At 66.5% G+C, this 17,735-nt stretch overlaps 1 protein-coding gene across 1 annotated transcript; it reads right to left on the reverse strand.

The window, feature by feature from the left end:
* Nucleotides 1–12,949: 12,949 nt before the first annotated feature.
* ATP5F1D (ATP synthase F1 subunit delta) lies at nt 12,950–14,788 on the reverse strand. The gene is made up of 5 exons (XM_006272522.4): nt 14,621–14,788; nt 14,360–14,513; nt 14,165–14,253; nt 13,928–14,055; nt 12,950–13,057 (listed from the first exon to the last, which is right to left on the reverse strand). Exons 1-4 carry the CDS (start codon nt 14,747–14,749, stop codon nt 13,933–13,935), a joined length of 495 nt encoding a protein of 164 aa, XP_006272584.3. The 5' UTR covers nt 14,750–14,788; the 3' UTR covers nt 12,950–13,057; nt 13,928–13,932.
* Nucleotides 14,789–17,735: the final 2,947 nt, after the last annotated feature.

The raw sequence follows: 17,735 nt of genomic DNA on the forward strand, positions 1-17,735 counted from the left end.
CGGCTGTAAACACGCGGCCGTGGCCATGGCAATGGGCAGTTTACTCTGTGTTTCCTGGACGTCAGCACGTGTCTGGGTGGCTCCTGGCAGCAGGAGGCCTAGCAGGGCCGACCTCTCCCCTACAGACCCAGGCTGATGCCCCTTAGCCGCAGCCTGGTCCCCTGCCCCTGCAAATGCCCAGGTGCCTGGCTCCTCCAGCCCCATCTCAGCAAGGCATTTCCCAGGGCTCGGTCCTGCCCCAGTTCCCCGTCAGCAGGTGAATTGAGGTCAGAGAGGAACTGGAAATGGAGTCACAGAGGCAGGGTGAGTCACGGAGCAACAGGCTGCAAGCAACCCGCCCGCCCGCCAGCAGGGCAGGCCCCGGGGTGGGAGGGTGGGCATGGGGAGCCCCCTCCATCCTCGGGATGGGTTGAGGGGGCTGCCAAGCACAGCTGGAGTCACAAGAGAGGAAGCATGAGGGGGCCTCGCAGCAGCAGCCCCCACCCCAGAGCACCCCAGGCTGGGGATGGAGATCAGACCCCGCCAGCTGCCTGCTAAGCAAGCCCCCCTGCCTGGATGGCCGGGGGGGGGGGGGGGGGGGGGGCAGGGGTCTCCAGCCAGTAGGCAAGTCCCTGCTGGCACTGGGAGCTCAATGCAGCAGATTCCTGGCGCACAGGGAGCCCGTGGGTGGGGGGCACGGCCATTCACCTTCAGGACAGGAGTGGGCGGGAGGCAGTACCCTTTCTCCCTGCCTTGGCCCCTGTCCCCAGCAACCTGCTCTGGGGTGGAATTCAGCCCCCTTCAGCTGGGGGGGTCTCCCCTTCCTCCAGCCCACAGCGGGGGGGGAGGCAGCCGTTGCCCCATGACGACAGGGCCCCCTCCCCCTGGGCCCAGAATAGGGCCTAGTGTCAGTGTTGCCCCCGCAGAGCCTGTGCCTCCCCCGCACTCGCTGCGCCAGCCATGGGGGGGCAGGTATTTTTATCTCTGGGCTTCGGGATGATGCATCTTCGGGAAGGATGCTGCACTGTGACGTGCCTGGCCTGGGAGGAGCCGCGCGGAGCGATGCCGGGCTGGGCTGCCGGCCTGAGTCACCATGGCGATCCCCAAACACCGCAGCCCACGGCGACTGTCACCACCACCGCGGGGGGGGGGGGGGGAGTGGGGGCTGCTGCCTTTGGCCCCCCCCCCGCTCGTATCCTCAGCAGACCCCGTGCTGTACAGCCTGTCCCATACCCCCGCTCGCCCCGGCCTGGCTTCTCCTGCGCTCCGGGTGCCCATCTCACCCCCCGCACTGCTGCCCCAACCCCAAAGCCCCAGGAGCACCCCCCAAGCAGACAGTCTCCTAGAAAACCATGGAGCAACCTGGGCACCTGGCACCCCGCCCTCCCTGCCGCTGGAGCAGCCGGGTCCGTTCTTGCCAGGTACAGGGGGCCCTTCCCTGGCAGTGCCTGGGCTCTGCCCATCCTGCCGACTATGGGGGCACGTGGCTCTTGCTCCATGCCCGTGCCCGTCTCCCGGCAGACACGAGCAGGGGGCAGCGTGTGCCAGAGCCTCCTAAGACAAGGCAGTACCAGGGCTCGACCGTGCCGCCCGGCGCAGAGTCCCTGCCCCGCGGAGGCAGTGCTGGGGGTGGGGGCCGCTGGGCTGTGACTGGCCCCGGGAGCCCGGCCCATACTTGGCTACACCAGGCCCCAGCTGCCCGGCGGGGTGAGGCTGGGGCTATTCTCAGCGCTGTGAGGTCACTGCCCGGCTTAGGAGCCTGTTTCCATCCCAGCGGCGCGGGGCTGTGGGGGAGGGAGGGGAGGGCCACGCTTTTTCCCTGCAGCATCTACTTCCCATTCGGGCTCTGACTCACGGCCGGGGCCCCTGCAGCCAGCACGGCCGGAGCCGGGCGCCAGGGTCTGCCCTGCTCGGCCTCCCAGTGCCAGGCGTCGGACATGGCAGGAGCCGGCCAGCATGGGCTGGGGCCTTTCCACCTGCCTGAGGCTAGAAATGGCCTGGACCCAGCTCCTATGTTGGGAAGAGACCCGGGTGATACATTGCTCCAGCCCCTTGGCCCAGAATGACCCTCGCCCGCGGGCACAGGCTGTGCTGCATGGGCAGGGCAGGGCAGGGCAGGGCAGGGGGGTGCCCCCCAAATGCCCCAGCCTGCCAGGGTGTTGCAATCCCAGAAGCCACAGGCCGGAGGAGGCCCCAGCTCTTGCAAAAGAGCAGCACGGAGGCCGTTTCCTTCCCCGTGTGTCCTTCCTGGCTGAGGGAGGGGGGCTGTGGCCTGGCCGGCAGGGGAACGGGCTCCTTGGCCAGACTCTGGGCAGCAACTCTGCCCCAGCTCGGCCCTGCCTGGGGCTTGTGGTGCCTCGAGCACTGGGCAGAGATTTGCTGGGGAAGTTTTGCGCCCCAGCTCCCGCAAAGGGAAGCGTCCGACTCTGCTGTACCCCGTGGAGCGATCAGCGCCACGCAGCACAGGAGCCGTGGCCTGCCCCTGGCCCAGGGGGGACCCAGGAGTCTTGACCCCCAAACCCCTTGCTCTCACCAGCACACCCACCCCTTCCCCGCCCTGCCACCGCACCCAGCCGGCCTCACACCCGAGCCTGGCCCATGTCCCCCCCGGGGCTTCCCTGGGCACGTCTGACTCACCATTTCTCCCTCGCATGCGGGCTCTCGGTAGTGCCTGTGGCTTTGCAATGGTGTGGGAATCCTGGCTGTGACAGGGACTTCTCTGCTCCTCCTGGAAACCCCCAGGTGCCGGGCAGCAGGAGGGGACGGAGCCCAGCCTGAGCATCAGGGTCGTGGCTGGGCTGGCTCCGGGGCTGCTCAGCATCCACACTTCCTCTACCCCCTCTCCCGTTGCCCCGCAGACTGCGCTGGCCTGTCTCCTGCGCGAACTCGCCCAGCACCCACGGGGTTTGTCCCAGCGTCTCCCTGCCCCGCACCCGGGGCCTGCCCTGCTCCGACTTGGGCTGGGTTCCCCTCGGCTTTGCAGCTGTATCCTATCCTCCCGTGTCCCAACCTCCTGCCCCAACCCCGTGGCTTTTGCTGCAGCCCCAGGAGCGACTGTGGAGGCAGGGGGGTCAGAAGAGGGGGTGGGAATGCAGGAATTGGGGTGGGGACCGAGAAGACTCATACGTCCCCCCAAAACTGGAGCATCTGGCTAATGGCACGCAGCTACCGTACAGCATTATGGGAGCAGCAGTTCTGACACCACCTGCTCCTGCTTTACACCACCCGCCCCTTGGACGGTACCTCCAGGATGCACCACGGCCCATTTGGCGGGGAGAGGAAGCAGCGATCGTGATCTGCTTGGGGATGCGGTGCATCAGGGGAGCTGTAGGCCTCGCAGGGAGCCCTGCTCATGGCGGGTGTGGGAGCGTGAGCCGTGGGCAGCGTTCCCCGCCTCCCAGCGGTCCACGAGTGTGTTCAGTGAGACGCTTCCTCCAGGGGAAACCCCCGATCTCCTGGCTGACACGGGTCAGCACCACCCATGAGACCCCACGAGGGCCCTGCCCGCTCTGCAGAGACAAGTCTTTGCCTGGGCAGCTTGGGGCAGAGGGTAATGATCGTCTTTGGGAGACTCCCCCTGCCCTCCTTGGGCCCCGCGCCCACATCCCCCAGGCCACTCATTGCCGCCCACCCACTTCTAGGGTCCGAGAAGGCAGCGTCCCAGGGCGGGAAACCAGGATCCCGAGTGCTTTTGATACTGCTCCAAAGATGGAGAGTGCTCGGGCCCCATCCCAGGATCGGGGCCCTCCCAGGGGCCTTGAAGACAGCCACCGAGTCCCCGCGCGTGGCAGGAAGCCCAGATGCCCTTGTCCCTGCATCAGGACCCCCCAGCGGTGGGGGAGCCGTGCGGGGGCTGCCCTCATCCCAGCTCCTGCCTGTACCCACACAGCGTGGCTCTGTGGGATCCCGGCCACTCAGCGCCACGTGAAGGGGCTGAGTCAGCAGTGCTCACGCCCGCCCGTGGCCGGCTGGTGACACGCGGCGTGTCCCAGCCTGGTGTGCTGGCACGGTGGCACACTCAGAGCCCAGGCATCCCCCGCACCGCCCCCGCCGGGGCTTGCCCAACTCTACTTGGAGCCGGCTCAAGAATGCAGGGACCTCGCCTGCCTGGCCAGGGGCAGGAGGGGGGTGCCCAGCCGGCTCCGGAGCAGCTGCTGCCGAGGCCAGGCCGCTGTTGTAGTCAGGCAGGTTTGGGCATGGGAGGCTGGGAGTTGTGGGGGGGGAGCCCTGCCACCCACCGGGGCATGCTGGGCTGTGCCCCCCAGCACAGGGTGGCGAGAGGGAGCCTCCACCCCGTCCTTCAATGACACCTGATGGGCACCAGCCTTAAGAGCACAAGGAGGCAAGGGCCCTGGCCTAATGAGGCCCTGGCCTAACGGGGCTGGCCACGTGGTGGGCAGGGTCTCCTTGAGCCCCTCCCTGGCCACCCTCAGGGATGCCACGACCTACATGCCATGTGCACATCCATATGTACACATGCACACGAGTATACACCCCCCCAACATGTTCACACGCGTGCAGTTCCACATACACTTACGCCCAGTTGCACACCCATCACATGCATGCATACATGCACACATGCCCATGGGTTCACACTCCCATGCCAAATCAGGCACGTACACGCCTGCTCCCACGTTGCCCCACATGTGCACACACATGCTCAGGCTCCAGCCCGCAATTCCCCGGGCCCCACCAGCGGCGCGCGGTAAGTGGCGGTTCCTGTTTACGGGAACGGATCCTGCTGACTTTGTCACAATCCCTTCCTGCCCCCCCGGCTCGTCCGTCCTGGCCGTGCGCCGGTGACTCATGCCAGCGAGCAGGAAGGGGACAGAGGTGATGGTTGTCCCCGGCCTGGGCAATTGCCTCCCTCACCGCTGGGGTGACACGGGCCTACGGCACCTGGGCCGCTTTGCTTGCAGAGGCCCCGGGCCCCTTGGTCACTGGGGAGGGGTCAGCTGCTGGCAGCCTGGGGGGCAACAGGTGGGTCCCAGCACCAGTGCAGGGATGGGGGTGGGCACCGGCAATCCCGGAAGGAGCCCAGAGCCGGCCCAGGTGCAGCTGGAGGCACTGCCCAGACACGGGTCAGCACCACCCACGAGCTGCCAGTGGCACCAGTAACACTTCGCCTCATCCTGCCTCCTCCCCATGGCGCCATTCTACCCCTTTCCACATCAAAGCCGGGCGTGGGACCCAGGAGTCCTGGGCCCTCCCTGCAACAACTCATCTGTCCAGTACCAAGTGCCCCCTCCCTGGGGAGGGTCAGGCTCATTACGCCCACGCTCCCAAGAGGGGGGAAACTGAGGCGGGGGGGAGGGGAAGTGACTGCCCCAGGTCACGGGGTGAGTCAGGGGCAGGGCTGGGAACCATCCTGGAATGCCAGCCCCAGCCCGGGGCCGCACCCACGCGCCCGCATTCCCCGAGCGCCAGACCCGCGCGTGTCACCTGGCGTTCACGGCGAGGGGAAACTGAGGCAGCGCTGGGGGAAGTGACTCACGCCGGCCGGGCGGACGGAGCGGATCATCACAGGCGCCCGTCACAACATGCAATTACTACGTAGTCTTGCATGAAGCTCGGCCGCCCTGGGCCCTCCCTGCCATTAGCCCTGTTCCCGGAGACGTGGGCTTGCCCGGGGCACCTGGGCGCCTGCGCGAGAGCCCCAGGCACCCCCTGCCCTTTCCTGTGGGGCGATGCTTCCGGTAGCCCCCCTGCTCCTGGACCGGCCCGCAGGAACCGCACCCATCCTGGTGGGAGAAGAACAGGTTCCCCCCCAAAGGCCTGGGGACTGCATGGATGATGCCCGTCCTGCCTCGGCCCAGAGCTGGGTGCAGACAGGAGGCAGCGACAGCACCCAGGGGGGTCACCGATCATCAGAGCTACTGGTGCAAAACCAGGTATGGAGCAAAGGCCATGCCCTGCCCCAAAGGACTAGAACTGCAGGGGGTAGGACCACGAGCTGCTGCGCCGGCCCTGTTCATCTCCGTGCAGCACCCAGGACGCGCGGGATTGATATGTATTGAGGCAAGCAGCAAAATGAGGACGAGCCGGTGGTGCAGACCAGGACGGCATCGGTGGGAGCTGGCGTGGCCATGAGACGTGCTCACCCTCCAGCCTTGGGGCTCGCAGGGTGGGGTCCAGAAGGAACAAGTGCCAGGGAGCTCGGCCAGGGGGTCTCCACCGGGGCAGGAAGCATCATCCACACAGAGCAGGGGGGCTGAGCCCTGGTCTCCTGGGTCCCAGCCCGGTGCCTGACCCTGCCTGCTCTCCCCAGGGCTGGGAGACCCATAGGCAGCAGCACTTGGGTGGGTCCTAGGAAGGGCCCAAGGGCAAAGCCAGCCGCCCTTGGGTAGGTCGATCCTTGGGCTCACCTCTGCAGGGAGCCTGCAGCGGAGTGGGAAACCCAGGACCCAGGGGAGACGAGCCCAGCGCACGGGGCTGGCTGGGGCTGGGCTGGGGGCCTCACGTGTCCCGCAACCAGGGGTGTCTGCGAACTCCACCCCGTGCAAACGGACCGTGGCCTCTCGAGGTGCTGCGCCCAGCCCGTGAGCCCCCACATGCCCCCGTGTCACCCCAGCGAGGGCAGGGCCTGGCCCGGCTGCCAGACAGGATGGGCGAGGGGAGGGGGCAAGGAGACAATGGGGGGAAGCTGGGGGTGCAGCTCAGGACACGCCGATCCTGGCACACACGGAAACCGCCCAGCCTGTGGGAGCTCAGAGCCAGTCTCGTCTTCTCCCACCTGCAGGCACCCCCCCATCCAGCCCCCGAGGACCCCCTGCCACCCACCCCCCAGGCTGCAGGTGGGTGGGCCCGTGGGTTCAAAGCACCTCCTGGCCTGGCCTCGTCAGCCGCCTGCCAGCTCCCTGGGTGGCAGAAGCCGGAGCGGAGTCTCCGCCCCGCTGCAGGCGGGCGCACCCTGTTATTACGGCGCAGCACGCCCCGGCGCAGCTGCTGCACTTTGCCCAGGGAGAGGGGGCAGAGCACGGCGGCCACAGCCGGGGGTGGAGGTGGGAGGTAAGGGTCGGACCCCCTCCCTGCTGCAAGCTAAACCCCTGCCCCCTTGCTCCCAGCCCTCTGCGCAAGGCAGTATGCACCTACCTGGGCACAGCACCCCCCTGGAAGTCCCCCCCCCCCACGCCCACCCTAGTGACCCCCCCGACCCGTCTCCCATGCTCTTTTGCAACCCGCACGCCCAGCCAGCAGTGACGTGTGCACACATCTTAGCCACACACACGTGTTGCTGCAGCTACACGCACACGGCCCAGCTGCTCCGGGTGGGGGCAAGGGCCTGGGTCAGCACAACCCCGCTCCAGCTCCCCACGAGGGCAGCGGGTGCAGAAGACGCAGGGTGGGGTGGCTCTGACCTTAAGAGTCATGCCAGGCCTCCAGCCTGTCTATTTATACCAGCCCAAAGTGCTGCGGTGCCAGGCTGCTCGGAGGCATCCACGTGGCTTCCCCCCAGGCACGGAGGCAAGCCCCCACCCCAGAGCCAGCTGCACCCGCCTCCCAGCCCAGGGAGCCCAGGCCTGCCCCGGCGTGGGAAGGAGCAACCAGGGAGAACCTGGGAGGCTGCAGGGTAGGGCAAGGCCGTGCTGGGGCTGGGGGTGGGTGGGAAGAGCAGGGCAGCCCCAGGCCGCTGCAGGGCAGGGTGTGGGGTGCGGCGCAGGGAGGAGGCCACCCCGGGGTGGCACGGGGCTGGGTGCCAGGATGCCAGGGCTCTACTCCGCACGGCCCAGCTTGCTCCGTGCTCAAGCTGCTGCAGCTGGGGACGAGTCCGAGCCTCCTGGCTTTGCCAGGTGCAAAGTGGGGGGAGCACAGGCCCCATTGCACCATGAACTCCTGGAAGGAGCCCACGTATCCCCTCCACGTGACACGCGTGTGCATGCACGCCCATGCTGCCACTGCCTTCCCCGGCTTGCAGGGGGTGCAGGGCCCTCCGCTCCGTGCCCCCTTCCCCGAGTCCCTGCAGCCGCAACTTGGGGGCCGGGTGCACCCGGGGCACCCCAGCTCCCGCGGCGTGGCACTGCCAGTTGCCATGGCAACCGCCGGCCGCTCCGGCTGTGTTTTCTTAACCGGGGCCGCCGTGGGAACCTGGCCGCCTGCCACCTCATTCCGCGCAGGCCTGCCCGGGGAGCGGGTGCTCCAGCCCCGTCGGCCTCTGCTTCCTCCTCCCGGCTCCCACCCCGGGCCCGGGGGCCCAGCAGCCTCCTCCTGGCTTTGTTGGGGCCCCCGGTATAGCACCCCTGCACTCCCCCTCTGGGCAGCCATGCACCACCTGGCTACCCACGCCTTGCCTGGCAAAGGCCATGCCATGCCGCCCCAAGCCACGGCATGAGACACCCAGATCCCACGGGCAGCAGCGACGGCTCCAGCCACCCCTGCATCTGCAGGCGGGCTGTGGGGAGCTGCAACAAGCCCTGGCGAGCCCAGGCCTGACTCCCCGCCAGCTCTTCTGGAGCCCCCCTTGCTCCAGACCCCCTCCCATGCCAGCCTGGCACCAGCCCCTGCACGGCCGCCCAGCAGGAGCCCCCAGTGCTAAACCCCAAGCCCCTGCCCAGCCTCTCTTCCCAGCCTGGAGGCAGCACCCACGCCCGTTGCATTCACCGCCCCTTGGCCAACACAGTTGGCACCAGGCTTGGAGACTTTGCCTGCCTGGCCTCTCCCCAAGGAGTTGCCTCCTCTCTGCCCTCGCCCTGCGGCTTTGAAAGGCTGCGGCTCCGGTACCACCTGCAAGCCGGAGAGAAACACCCGTGGAAAAGTGGGGCCGTGCCAGGCACTGGAAAGTCCGGGCAGGGCAGTGACAGCAGCAGGGAAGTTTTTCCACAGCAGGCGCCTCCGTTCCCAGGCGCCACGGCCTCGGGGTAGGTTACTGCTGCTCCGTGCCCGAGGGAGAGCACGTGGGCAGCACTTCTTGGAGCCATAGGAAAAAGGCGCAGGGGCCGGAACAATTAATGCACCAGCAATTAATGATTAAAAGACCCGAGGGCCCAGGGAATAGCAGGGTCACCACGCTCCAGCTGGAGCAGGAAGTGCGAGCACATGGCTTCAGACCCGCTGCAGGGCAGGGGTGCCGAGGACACGGATGGGGGCAGACGGGATGGCACCTGGCCCTGCTGTCCCTCAGGTAAAAGTGTCCAGAGAGACGCGCACCTGAGCCTGCTGCCTGCCTGTTTGGGGTGCAGCGGGTCACACCCCCAGGAGGAAGCAGTGCTGCAGCGCCTGGACAGGACGCACATGTGCAGGCGTGTACGGAGACAAAGCTACATCCCTCCCCCAGGCAGCACGGGTCACGCACATGGGGCCGTCGGCAGCCCCCCGCGGCCCACCTCCTCTCCTCTCCAACACCGATACCCTGGCTTGAGAGGGCCCCGTCTTGCAACACGGCATAGCGCCGATCTGCAGCGTTCAGAGCGGGGATGGAGCTCTGCCCGAGTCCACCCAGCGTCCTGCGAAAGCGAAGCTGCTGGCAGCCCTTGAGGGGCCGGCTCGCCTCCCCCGTCACTGGAGGAATCTGGGTGGAAGCGTCAGCGCTCTGCTCCCTCCGGCTTCCCGGGAAGGGCACCAGGAGGCCGGGGGGAGCGGGAGCCCGGCTGGATCTTCCCCCTGACGTCAAGCATTCCCTGTGCGATGAGAAAAGACGCCAGCTCGGCTGCTACCAGAGCCGCAGAGGCCTCCCTTCCCAGCCAGTCCCCCGCTCCTGCCCGTAGCCATCCATCAAGTCCCGACTGAAAGCCCTGCATGGAAATAACGCCGCACAGGCCGGGCTCACGGCACATTCCTGCCCGAGCTCCCGCTCCCGCCCCCACCGGCCTTGTTCCAGACAGCCCGGCCTGCCTCTGCCCCAGCCTTTCCCTCTCATGCCCCAGCACCCTGGCCTGGGGCTGCCGAAAGCCTGCCAGACAAACGCATCGCGAGCCAGCCCGTCACACGGCCGCCTGCCTCTCTAAGGCTCGTCATCCCTGCACCCTGCAGCCGCTGCCCTCCCTGCTTCACAGATGGGGAAACTGAGGCACAGAGAAGGGATGGGACTGGGGTAGGAGCAACTTGCCTGCCTAGTGTGGCAGCTGCTAAGGTACCCCACCTCTTCCCAGGGTTGTGCCAGAGGCAGAAAGAGAACCAAGCCCTCTCCCACCCCAGATCCTACAGCCAGTATAGACCACAGCCACCGTGGCCCTAGCACGGTGGATGCAGAAGCCCCACCGAGGCAAGGATTCCTCGAGACCCTTCACACCCCAGCCAGCATGCTGACCTCCCCCGGGGCAGGCACGAGTCGTCATCCCAGGTGCCCTCCAGCAGGACAGAGACAGGCTGTCCCCAGCTGCCATGCCAGCCCGCTGATCCCAGAGCGCATGACCCACCTTTGCCCTGTTTACCCAACCCAGGAAGCCAAGAATAGACAAGGGAAGCACGGTCAGGTTTCCTGCTGTGCCCCCCCCACCCCCCCAAGCAGCTCAGACTGGATCCCTGGAGCCCCGAGCCCTGCCCGGAGAGGGGTGGACCATCCCCGTGGCAGGTTAGCTTAGCCAGGACAATGGGGATGGACCTGCTTGGAGCAGGGGGTTGAACTGGGAAGCTTTTGAAGGCTCTGCCAGCTTTGCTGTCACTCTTCGGAGTCACCCAGCCCCCCGTGAGGGCCAGGTGCTCTGAGCAACCAGGCAGAGACTTTTAATGGCAAAGGGACGGAGCGATCTTGGCTACCACTAGGGCGAGCAGCTGGAGAGGGAGGGGGAAAGGATGCTGAATACCTGGAACAGCTGGCAGCAGCAGCAGGCACGGAGGGATATAGGATGCACCTCTCCAAGGGGGCACGCGGAGTCTCCGCAGCCCGAGGGACCCTTCTGGCTGGGACAAGGCGCCTTGCTCGGGGAGCAGAGGCAGGTCCTGTGCTGCCTTCAGCTGGGGGCAGGCCGGTAAAGGTGGGGCCCAACAGGCTGCACCCCTGAGCAGCCCAGACCCCTCATTACAGGGCGCTTTTGGGAACTACAAGTCTCAGCATGCATTGCCTCGCACAAGGCCTGAGCAGAGCACCCCGATGCAGATGCAGCTCCTTACTCCCCCCCCAGCAGACATGCTTCCTCGCAGGCTGCCGGCACCCATCCCCTGCTCCAACCCTCCCCCTGGAGCTGGCGGGAACAGCCTGGGAGGACGCTGACAAAGATGCTTTCCCATCCTAAGAATAGCCGCTGGCCGCCTCCCCAGCCACGCCAACGCGCTTCCACCAGCTTAAAAAAAAAAAAGGGAGCCTCCGAGCCTTTCCTCGGGAAGGGAGGCTGGATGGGCATGAGCTGCAAGGAGCTGCTGGGCCGAAGGAGCAAGCGTCGCCCAAAGCGACTCAAAAAGCACCTGCCACAGCTCGGCTCGGCGGCTTTGCTCACGCCAAGAGCGACACCTGACCTCAGCAAGGGGAAGAGGAGCCACGCAGCAGGGGCACAGGAGCAGGGACATCGGCACAGCTCCGTGACGAGTGCCGGGAGGCTTTTAATAAACACCAGAGCGAGAAATGCAACACCCCGGGCGCTATTTTGGATCGCTTGTCAGGAGGGGGAAGAGAAGAGGGAGAGGCAGCACGGGGGTAGAGGAGGCGGCAGCCAACGTGACACCAGAGGTGGCAGCACTGAAAATAGCCACGTCGCGCTCGGGCTGCTTGGAACCAGCATCGCTGCCCTGCGGCGGGGGCAAAGCCCCGCTGGCTCAGCAGGACTGTGGGGCTCTTAGCCAGGCACTTACAACTACAGGGGGAGGGGGAGCAGAGCAGGGTGTCCAGGCAGTGGACAGTCACTGTCCCCTTGTGCCTCAGTTTGCCCACCTGCACACCTCAACATTCACCAGTCTGGGGGAGGGTGGGGGGTTGCAAACTGGAGCTGGAGCCTTCCCCGCAAGGTGCCTGAGGTCCAGGATCCCACTGAGATCCCAGGGGCAGATGGTATTGTTGGAGAGATGCTTCACAAGCCCCTGGGAGCAGTGCCTTGAACAAGGCAGGGTGGGGGAGTGAGAATTAGTTAGGCCTTCCTGGAACCAATAAGCAGCTCTCACACCTACTCTTAGCAGGGTTGGGAGGGTGGGAAGGAGAGTACCGGAGAGGAAGACAGCATCTGCCCAGCCTCGCTGCCCACTGCACAGAGCTGCTTGATAATGATGAGCCACCAAAGCTGCTGGGGCCAAGGATCCCAGGCAGCATGAAGCCCACGAAGATACCTGCACATGCCCCCGACGCCGCAAGCAGGAGCTCCCTGTGCTGGGAAGAACAGCCTCCCTGCCTCAAGCCACTTCAGCATCTCCAAGGAATGGAGGCATGTTTGACCCAGGCCCTACAGGATCTGGCAATGGGGTTGTCACACGCGGGGACAGCAGGGGCAGGGATGGGGTGGAGGCTAAAGCCTCTTATTTAGGCTCCAAAGACGTGAGCTCGTGTTGCCCCCCGGGCCCAAGCTGAAGGCAGACCCCAGCTCTACCCGGCACCAGGCTGGGACTCGCAGTTGAACGCAACACTGGCCACGTGCTCCCTTGTGCGCTGGGTTGAGCCACACACAGGCAACACGAACTAGCAGCAGGGAGCCCCAGGCTAGCCCAGGCCACGACCCCCCTACTCACACATACGCAGCAAGGGTGTACAAGCACTTCCCGGGGACAGCCTGGGTGCATGAGGGCACTTTGGCCCTAATTGCCCTGGAAGCCCATTGCCAGGGCAGGGGATGACTCAGGGCTAAAGCTGCTCCCTCAGCCTGTCAGCACCGACTGCAGATCTGTGCTAATCCTTCCGCTCGGGCGGATTATACCGGAGGCAGGAGCAGGTGCCACGGAAGTGGGGGAGCAGGGCAGGGGCCCCCAAGCGAGCCAGCCACAGAGCCCTAAGGGCACAGCACAGTGCCCCGTCCCCTCCTCTGGGGCAACTGCTCCCAGCTCCCCCCAGCCAGACCACCCCCATGCAGCCAGCTGCTGCCTGCCTCAGAAGAAGGCCACGCTCCACAAGCCGGGCTGAGGTTTGTCTTTTAATGGATCCGAGGGATTTCTCTGCCACCATCTCTTTGCCGTCTGCAAGCTGGGATGCGTTGGCCTCCCTGTGGTCTCTGCAGCAACAGGATTCCTGCAACACATGCACACAACTGTCGGGGATCGAAGGGGCACAGTAGCCAACTTCAGGAGGCACAAAGTGGAGCTTTTTAGCTGCCGCTCTCAGTGCCCACGGGCTTCAAAGGCGCCTCAGTGCCAGTGCGGGGACCACGCTCAGACTTGGAGCAGAGCAGATGCCTGAAGTAAAGGGCAAAGGGGTCACTATGCTTCACCTGCCCGAGGGTGCAGACACACGCCAGATGGCCCAGCCCAGCAAGGGCAATCACGGCCCAGTACAGCTGGGGTGGGGGATGGGACCGCGCGGAGCCCAGGAGACGGGAACCACTTGTTCCACAAAAGCAAATGGAACGGAGAAGGGCAGAGGCGCAGCTGTCCGGGTGTAGGTGCGATGTGCCCAGCCCCCTCCAATCCGCTAAACCTCACCCCCCCAGGCTTGCTCTGCAGGAAGCCACCAGACCCCCTCTCCCCCCAGCCAGGCCCACGAACACGGGGACATTCGGAGCGCGGCCTCCCAGTGCCAGAGCCCCAACGTGGCCGGGCATCAGCTGCTTTTGGTAGCTGCCCAGGCACGGGGCTAACCCCGCCCCAGCGCTGGGATCAGGACGGCGCCGGCCCTGTGCTGCCATCTCGCGGCAGAGAGCTGCCGCAGCAGGCACGTGCCCCTCGGCCGCGAGCTGGGAACAAGGGGCAATTTTCTTGCTGTTTCAAAGGTATCGTTTTGGAACCAAAAGTTCTAGTTTTTTTTGTACGTCTTTGTGTCTCAGACCAACGCGGCTACCGAGTACGCCCCAGGAACACGGCGGGCATTTGCAGGGTGCCAGGTGCTCTCAGGCACGGTCCGCGCACAACCCAGCGCGGCCGAGGATGCGAGGGGCACGCTCACCCCAATCACTCCAGGGCCTTGACAAGCGCCTCGTTGGCTTCCACTTTGATCTGCGCTTCTGCTTTCGCCACCTCATCCGGCGCTGCCATCAGCTCCGACAAGGCTTTCTCCAGGTTGGACTTGGCCGCCTTCACGGAGCAGGGCGAGACGGAGGGAGGGGGTCAGCAGGGCAGAGAGAGGCACAGCAGCCCTGCAGGGGGGCACCGGGGGGGGGTGGGAAAGGCTTGGGGTACTCACGGCCAGATCCAGCATGTCCATACTGGCCACCTCTTCCGCCAGCAGCTGCACGGAGGAGTCCGCGTTCACCGTGACGGAGCCGCTGCTCACTGCAAGCACGGCACCGCCGCGGTGAGCCACGGCACGGCACGGCGCGCGAGGCGTCCCCGCAGCACCCCCACCCCGCCACGCGCCCAGCCCTCCCCCCGCGCGCACCGAAGTACTTGGAGGCAGTGCCGTCCTCAGCGTAGACCGTCACGATGCCGGGCCTCAGCACCTGCAGGGTGGGCACGTGGGCGGCCAAGATGCCGAAGGAGCCGGTCAGCGTGGGGACGTCCACCTGCTTCACGTTGGCCGCGTTGTAAAACACCTGGAGGGAAGGGGAAGCGTGTCGAGCCAGGCCATCGCAGCAAGCACCCCAGCCCCAGCCCCGCCCCCCGGCTGCGAGGCTCCGCCCCCCCGGCCCCCGGGCCGCACCTGCGTGGGCGAGGCGAAGGTGAAGGCCATCTGGACGGGTCCGCCGGCCGCCTCGGCATAGCCGCGGGCCCGGGGCGGGGGGCGCAGGGCGCGGGCCGCGGGCCGCGCGAGGAGGCGGGCGGGCAGCATGACCGGGCCGGAGCGAGCGCCAAGGGCGAGCGGCGCGAGGCAGGCTGGGAGCCGGGCGGACTGCGAGGCCCACAATGCTCCGGAAGGAAGCGCGGCACGCGAGGGGCATGCTGGGTTATGTAGTGCCCAGAGCGAGGCTGGCTGGCCCGCGGGGGATGCTGGGTGCTGTAGTGCCCAGAGCGAGGCTGGCTGGCCCGCGGGGGATGCTGGGTGCTGTAGTGCCCAGAGTGAGGCTGGTGGCAGGCGGAGGCTGCTGGGGGCTGTAGTTCCCCGCAACCCGTGTTATTGTAGGGTCGCCTCTGCGGCCCAGGCAGCCCCAGGTGCAGCCAGCGGCCCCCAGCCCACCCCTGGGCCAGGAAGGAGCCCCTGGGCACCACTGGGTGCCCGTCGGATCTGCCACCCGTACCCCAGGACATGGTTCCCGCCAGGCCCTGCATCCCACCTCTTGCCTGGGGGGGGGTGGAAGGAATGGGAAAAATGGGAATGAACCCTCCCCGCCCCCATTCTTCCCACCCAGCTGCCCCCACCCGGGGCAGTCCCCATGCCCCAGGCCTCGTGCTTGGGACGCCCCAGAAGCCCGGGCGCGGGGGCGATGAGCGGGAAAGGCCTGGGAAACAGCAGCCTTCGTTAGGCTCCGTCCAGAATCGGCACCGCGCCGGGGTGGACGTGTGCCCACGTGCTGGTGTGTGCAGGCACACGGAAAGCCCCGTGGCACCAGCAGAGGGCACTGCGGGCCTGGCGATGGGAGCCCTGGGCACAGGGAGCTCTGCCACACGCAGTGTCTGCGGTCCACGTCTCTGCGGGCAGAGGGGCAGGCGGGTCCGGCCTGGGGGGCGCAGGCCCCCCTTGCGCACGCTCGCCTGCAGGGTCTGGTTTGCGCCCGCATGGCTCGGACCTGCGCCAGGAGCTGGGAGCCCCCCCCGGGAGGGCCACCTGCTCCTTTTGCCACGTTTTCCCGCCGCCCTGCAAGCCCACGCCAGCCCCCTCCTGCTGCCCCTGCCCGGGCTCGGGGGTGGGCTCGGGGTTTGGGAGGAGGCCGATTGAGCCAGCGTTCCCACCCGGGTCCTGGTGCACACACTTGGGGCAACCTGCCCGGGTCGTGGTGAATGCACTTGGGGCATCCTGCCTGCGCCCTGCTGCACGTTAGAGCAGCCTCGGGGCTGCTCTGGTTTTGCTCGCTGCTGCAGATGGATGGTGGGAGCGTATCCCCGTGGCCCAGGCGTGCTGGCTCTTCCGGGCAGATGGTGCCAGGCCCTCACCCTGGACCTGGAGCCTCCTCGATGGCCAAGTGGTCCAGGTTTGGGTGAGGCTGGAGTCAGAGGATTACACAGGGGGTGAGATGCTTGGAGTAGGTGGGATCTAGGACATGCACCAGCTTGGTCCTGCCTCTGAGGGGAGTGCAGGGAGCTGGACCAAGCCCTCTGCCTGTGCCCATTACAAGCTGGGGGGCGACCCGGAGCCCCAGGGGGCTGGGCAGAGGCATGGCTGAGTGCCAGGGCGGGGTTACCCCCCATTCCCTCCAGGCTACGCGGAGCCTCCCTCCCGGCCCCTCGCCTGTCTGCTCCTGGCAGCCTCTTAGCATTCTGCTCAGCCCGGCTCCGGCTCCGAGCGAAGGCATCTGGAGGTGTCATGAGCAGCAGTGCGTGGGCGCCAAGCGTCAGCAGAGCTGGGGGAGCAGGAGCCAGGCTGCCCGGCAGCTTCTCCGTTAACCCCCTCTCTCCGTTCCTATTCACCCCCACCTCCCTCTCCTCCTTCCCTCTGCCCTCCCCTCCCGGGAAACTCCTCCTCTTCCCACTGGTAGTCCCAGCCAGGCTCTCCCCCTCCCCTCCTATCCCCCAGCCCAGTCCTATCCCCCTTTAATTGAAGCTTGGAGATGCTTTCCCTTCCTTCTTCCCCCACGGAGGTGATGGGGGGGGTGCTAGCTCCCCCTTCTCCCCCCTCCCCCACATTGCTCACCCTTTTCTGCCCCCCACAGACACAGAGCATCCCCCCTCCCCAAAGCCGGGGTTGCATGGCAGCTGGCATCTCTGTGCCAGCTACCTCTGCCCAGGTCTGACACCCCTGCCCAGTGCGGGAGCCGACTGCAGCCAGGGGACTGGGGCTGTCCCGTGTGCCCCAGGGAAGGGCAAGCAGTGTTGGGATGTGGTTACGGGCATCCAGCCTGGAAGCCCAGGCTACTGGTGCGGGGCATGCTGGGGGTGAGGTTGGAGCTTGGCCCCACGGAGCCGCCCGCCAGCTCCCCAGGCCACTCCCTAGGCTTGGGCCCCTTCCCTCTAAAGGGGTGCAAGTCATTTCTGCCCTAATCCTCAGTGCTGCCTGATGCTTGGAAGGCAGCACCCTGCCCCCATGCAAGGGCACATGCCCCTCATGCTGTGCTGCCCCTAGGGGGAAGGAAAACCCTTCCTGACCCCCACATTAATCCCTGGATGTCCTGAAGCCTGAGAGTTGGCTCCTAGCCCAGCAGGATCCTGCCTCTCGCAGACCTGAAAGCCCCAAGCTCCCGGATATCAGCAGGAACAACTTGCACAGGTTCTTGTAATAAAGAGACATGTTCTTGCAATGCAAGTGGAGTCCCTTTATTATTGCACCCAGCTCTGTGCCTGAAACCCCCAGGAGCCTGATGGAGACGTGCCCTGCTCCCTGCATCACCGCGCACGTGGCCTGCGCTTGTGGGCGACTCCTGCTCCCCCGGGGCCGCTCTGCCTCACAAGTGCTGGGTCTATGTGGGGTACGACGCGCTGCAAGACCCTTTGGGGGGACAATGTGACCTTCCCAAGAGCTGCTGAGGCCTGGGCCGCTGCAGCATCTCACCCCAGGACGCTGCCCGAGCGAGAGAGCTCAGGGTCAAGGGAACAGCCGCCAACTCTCTGGGGACGTCTTGGCCCTGCGGGCACCTGCTAATTGTGCTGGAGGCAGCTTAGCAAAGACGCCACCTTCTACTCCCGGACATCCCTAGCAGCCGCCGACTGGGGTCACGAGCAGGGAT

The sequence above is a fragment of the Alligator mississippiensis genome, chromosome 16 (assembly GCF_030867095.1).
Source record: "Alligator mississippiensis isolate rAllMis1 chromosome 16, rAllMis1, whole genome shotgun sequence".
NCBI classification, from domain to species: domain Eukaryota; kingdom Metazoa; phylum Chordata; order Crocodylia; family Alligatoridae; genus Alligator; species Alligator mississippiensis.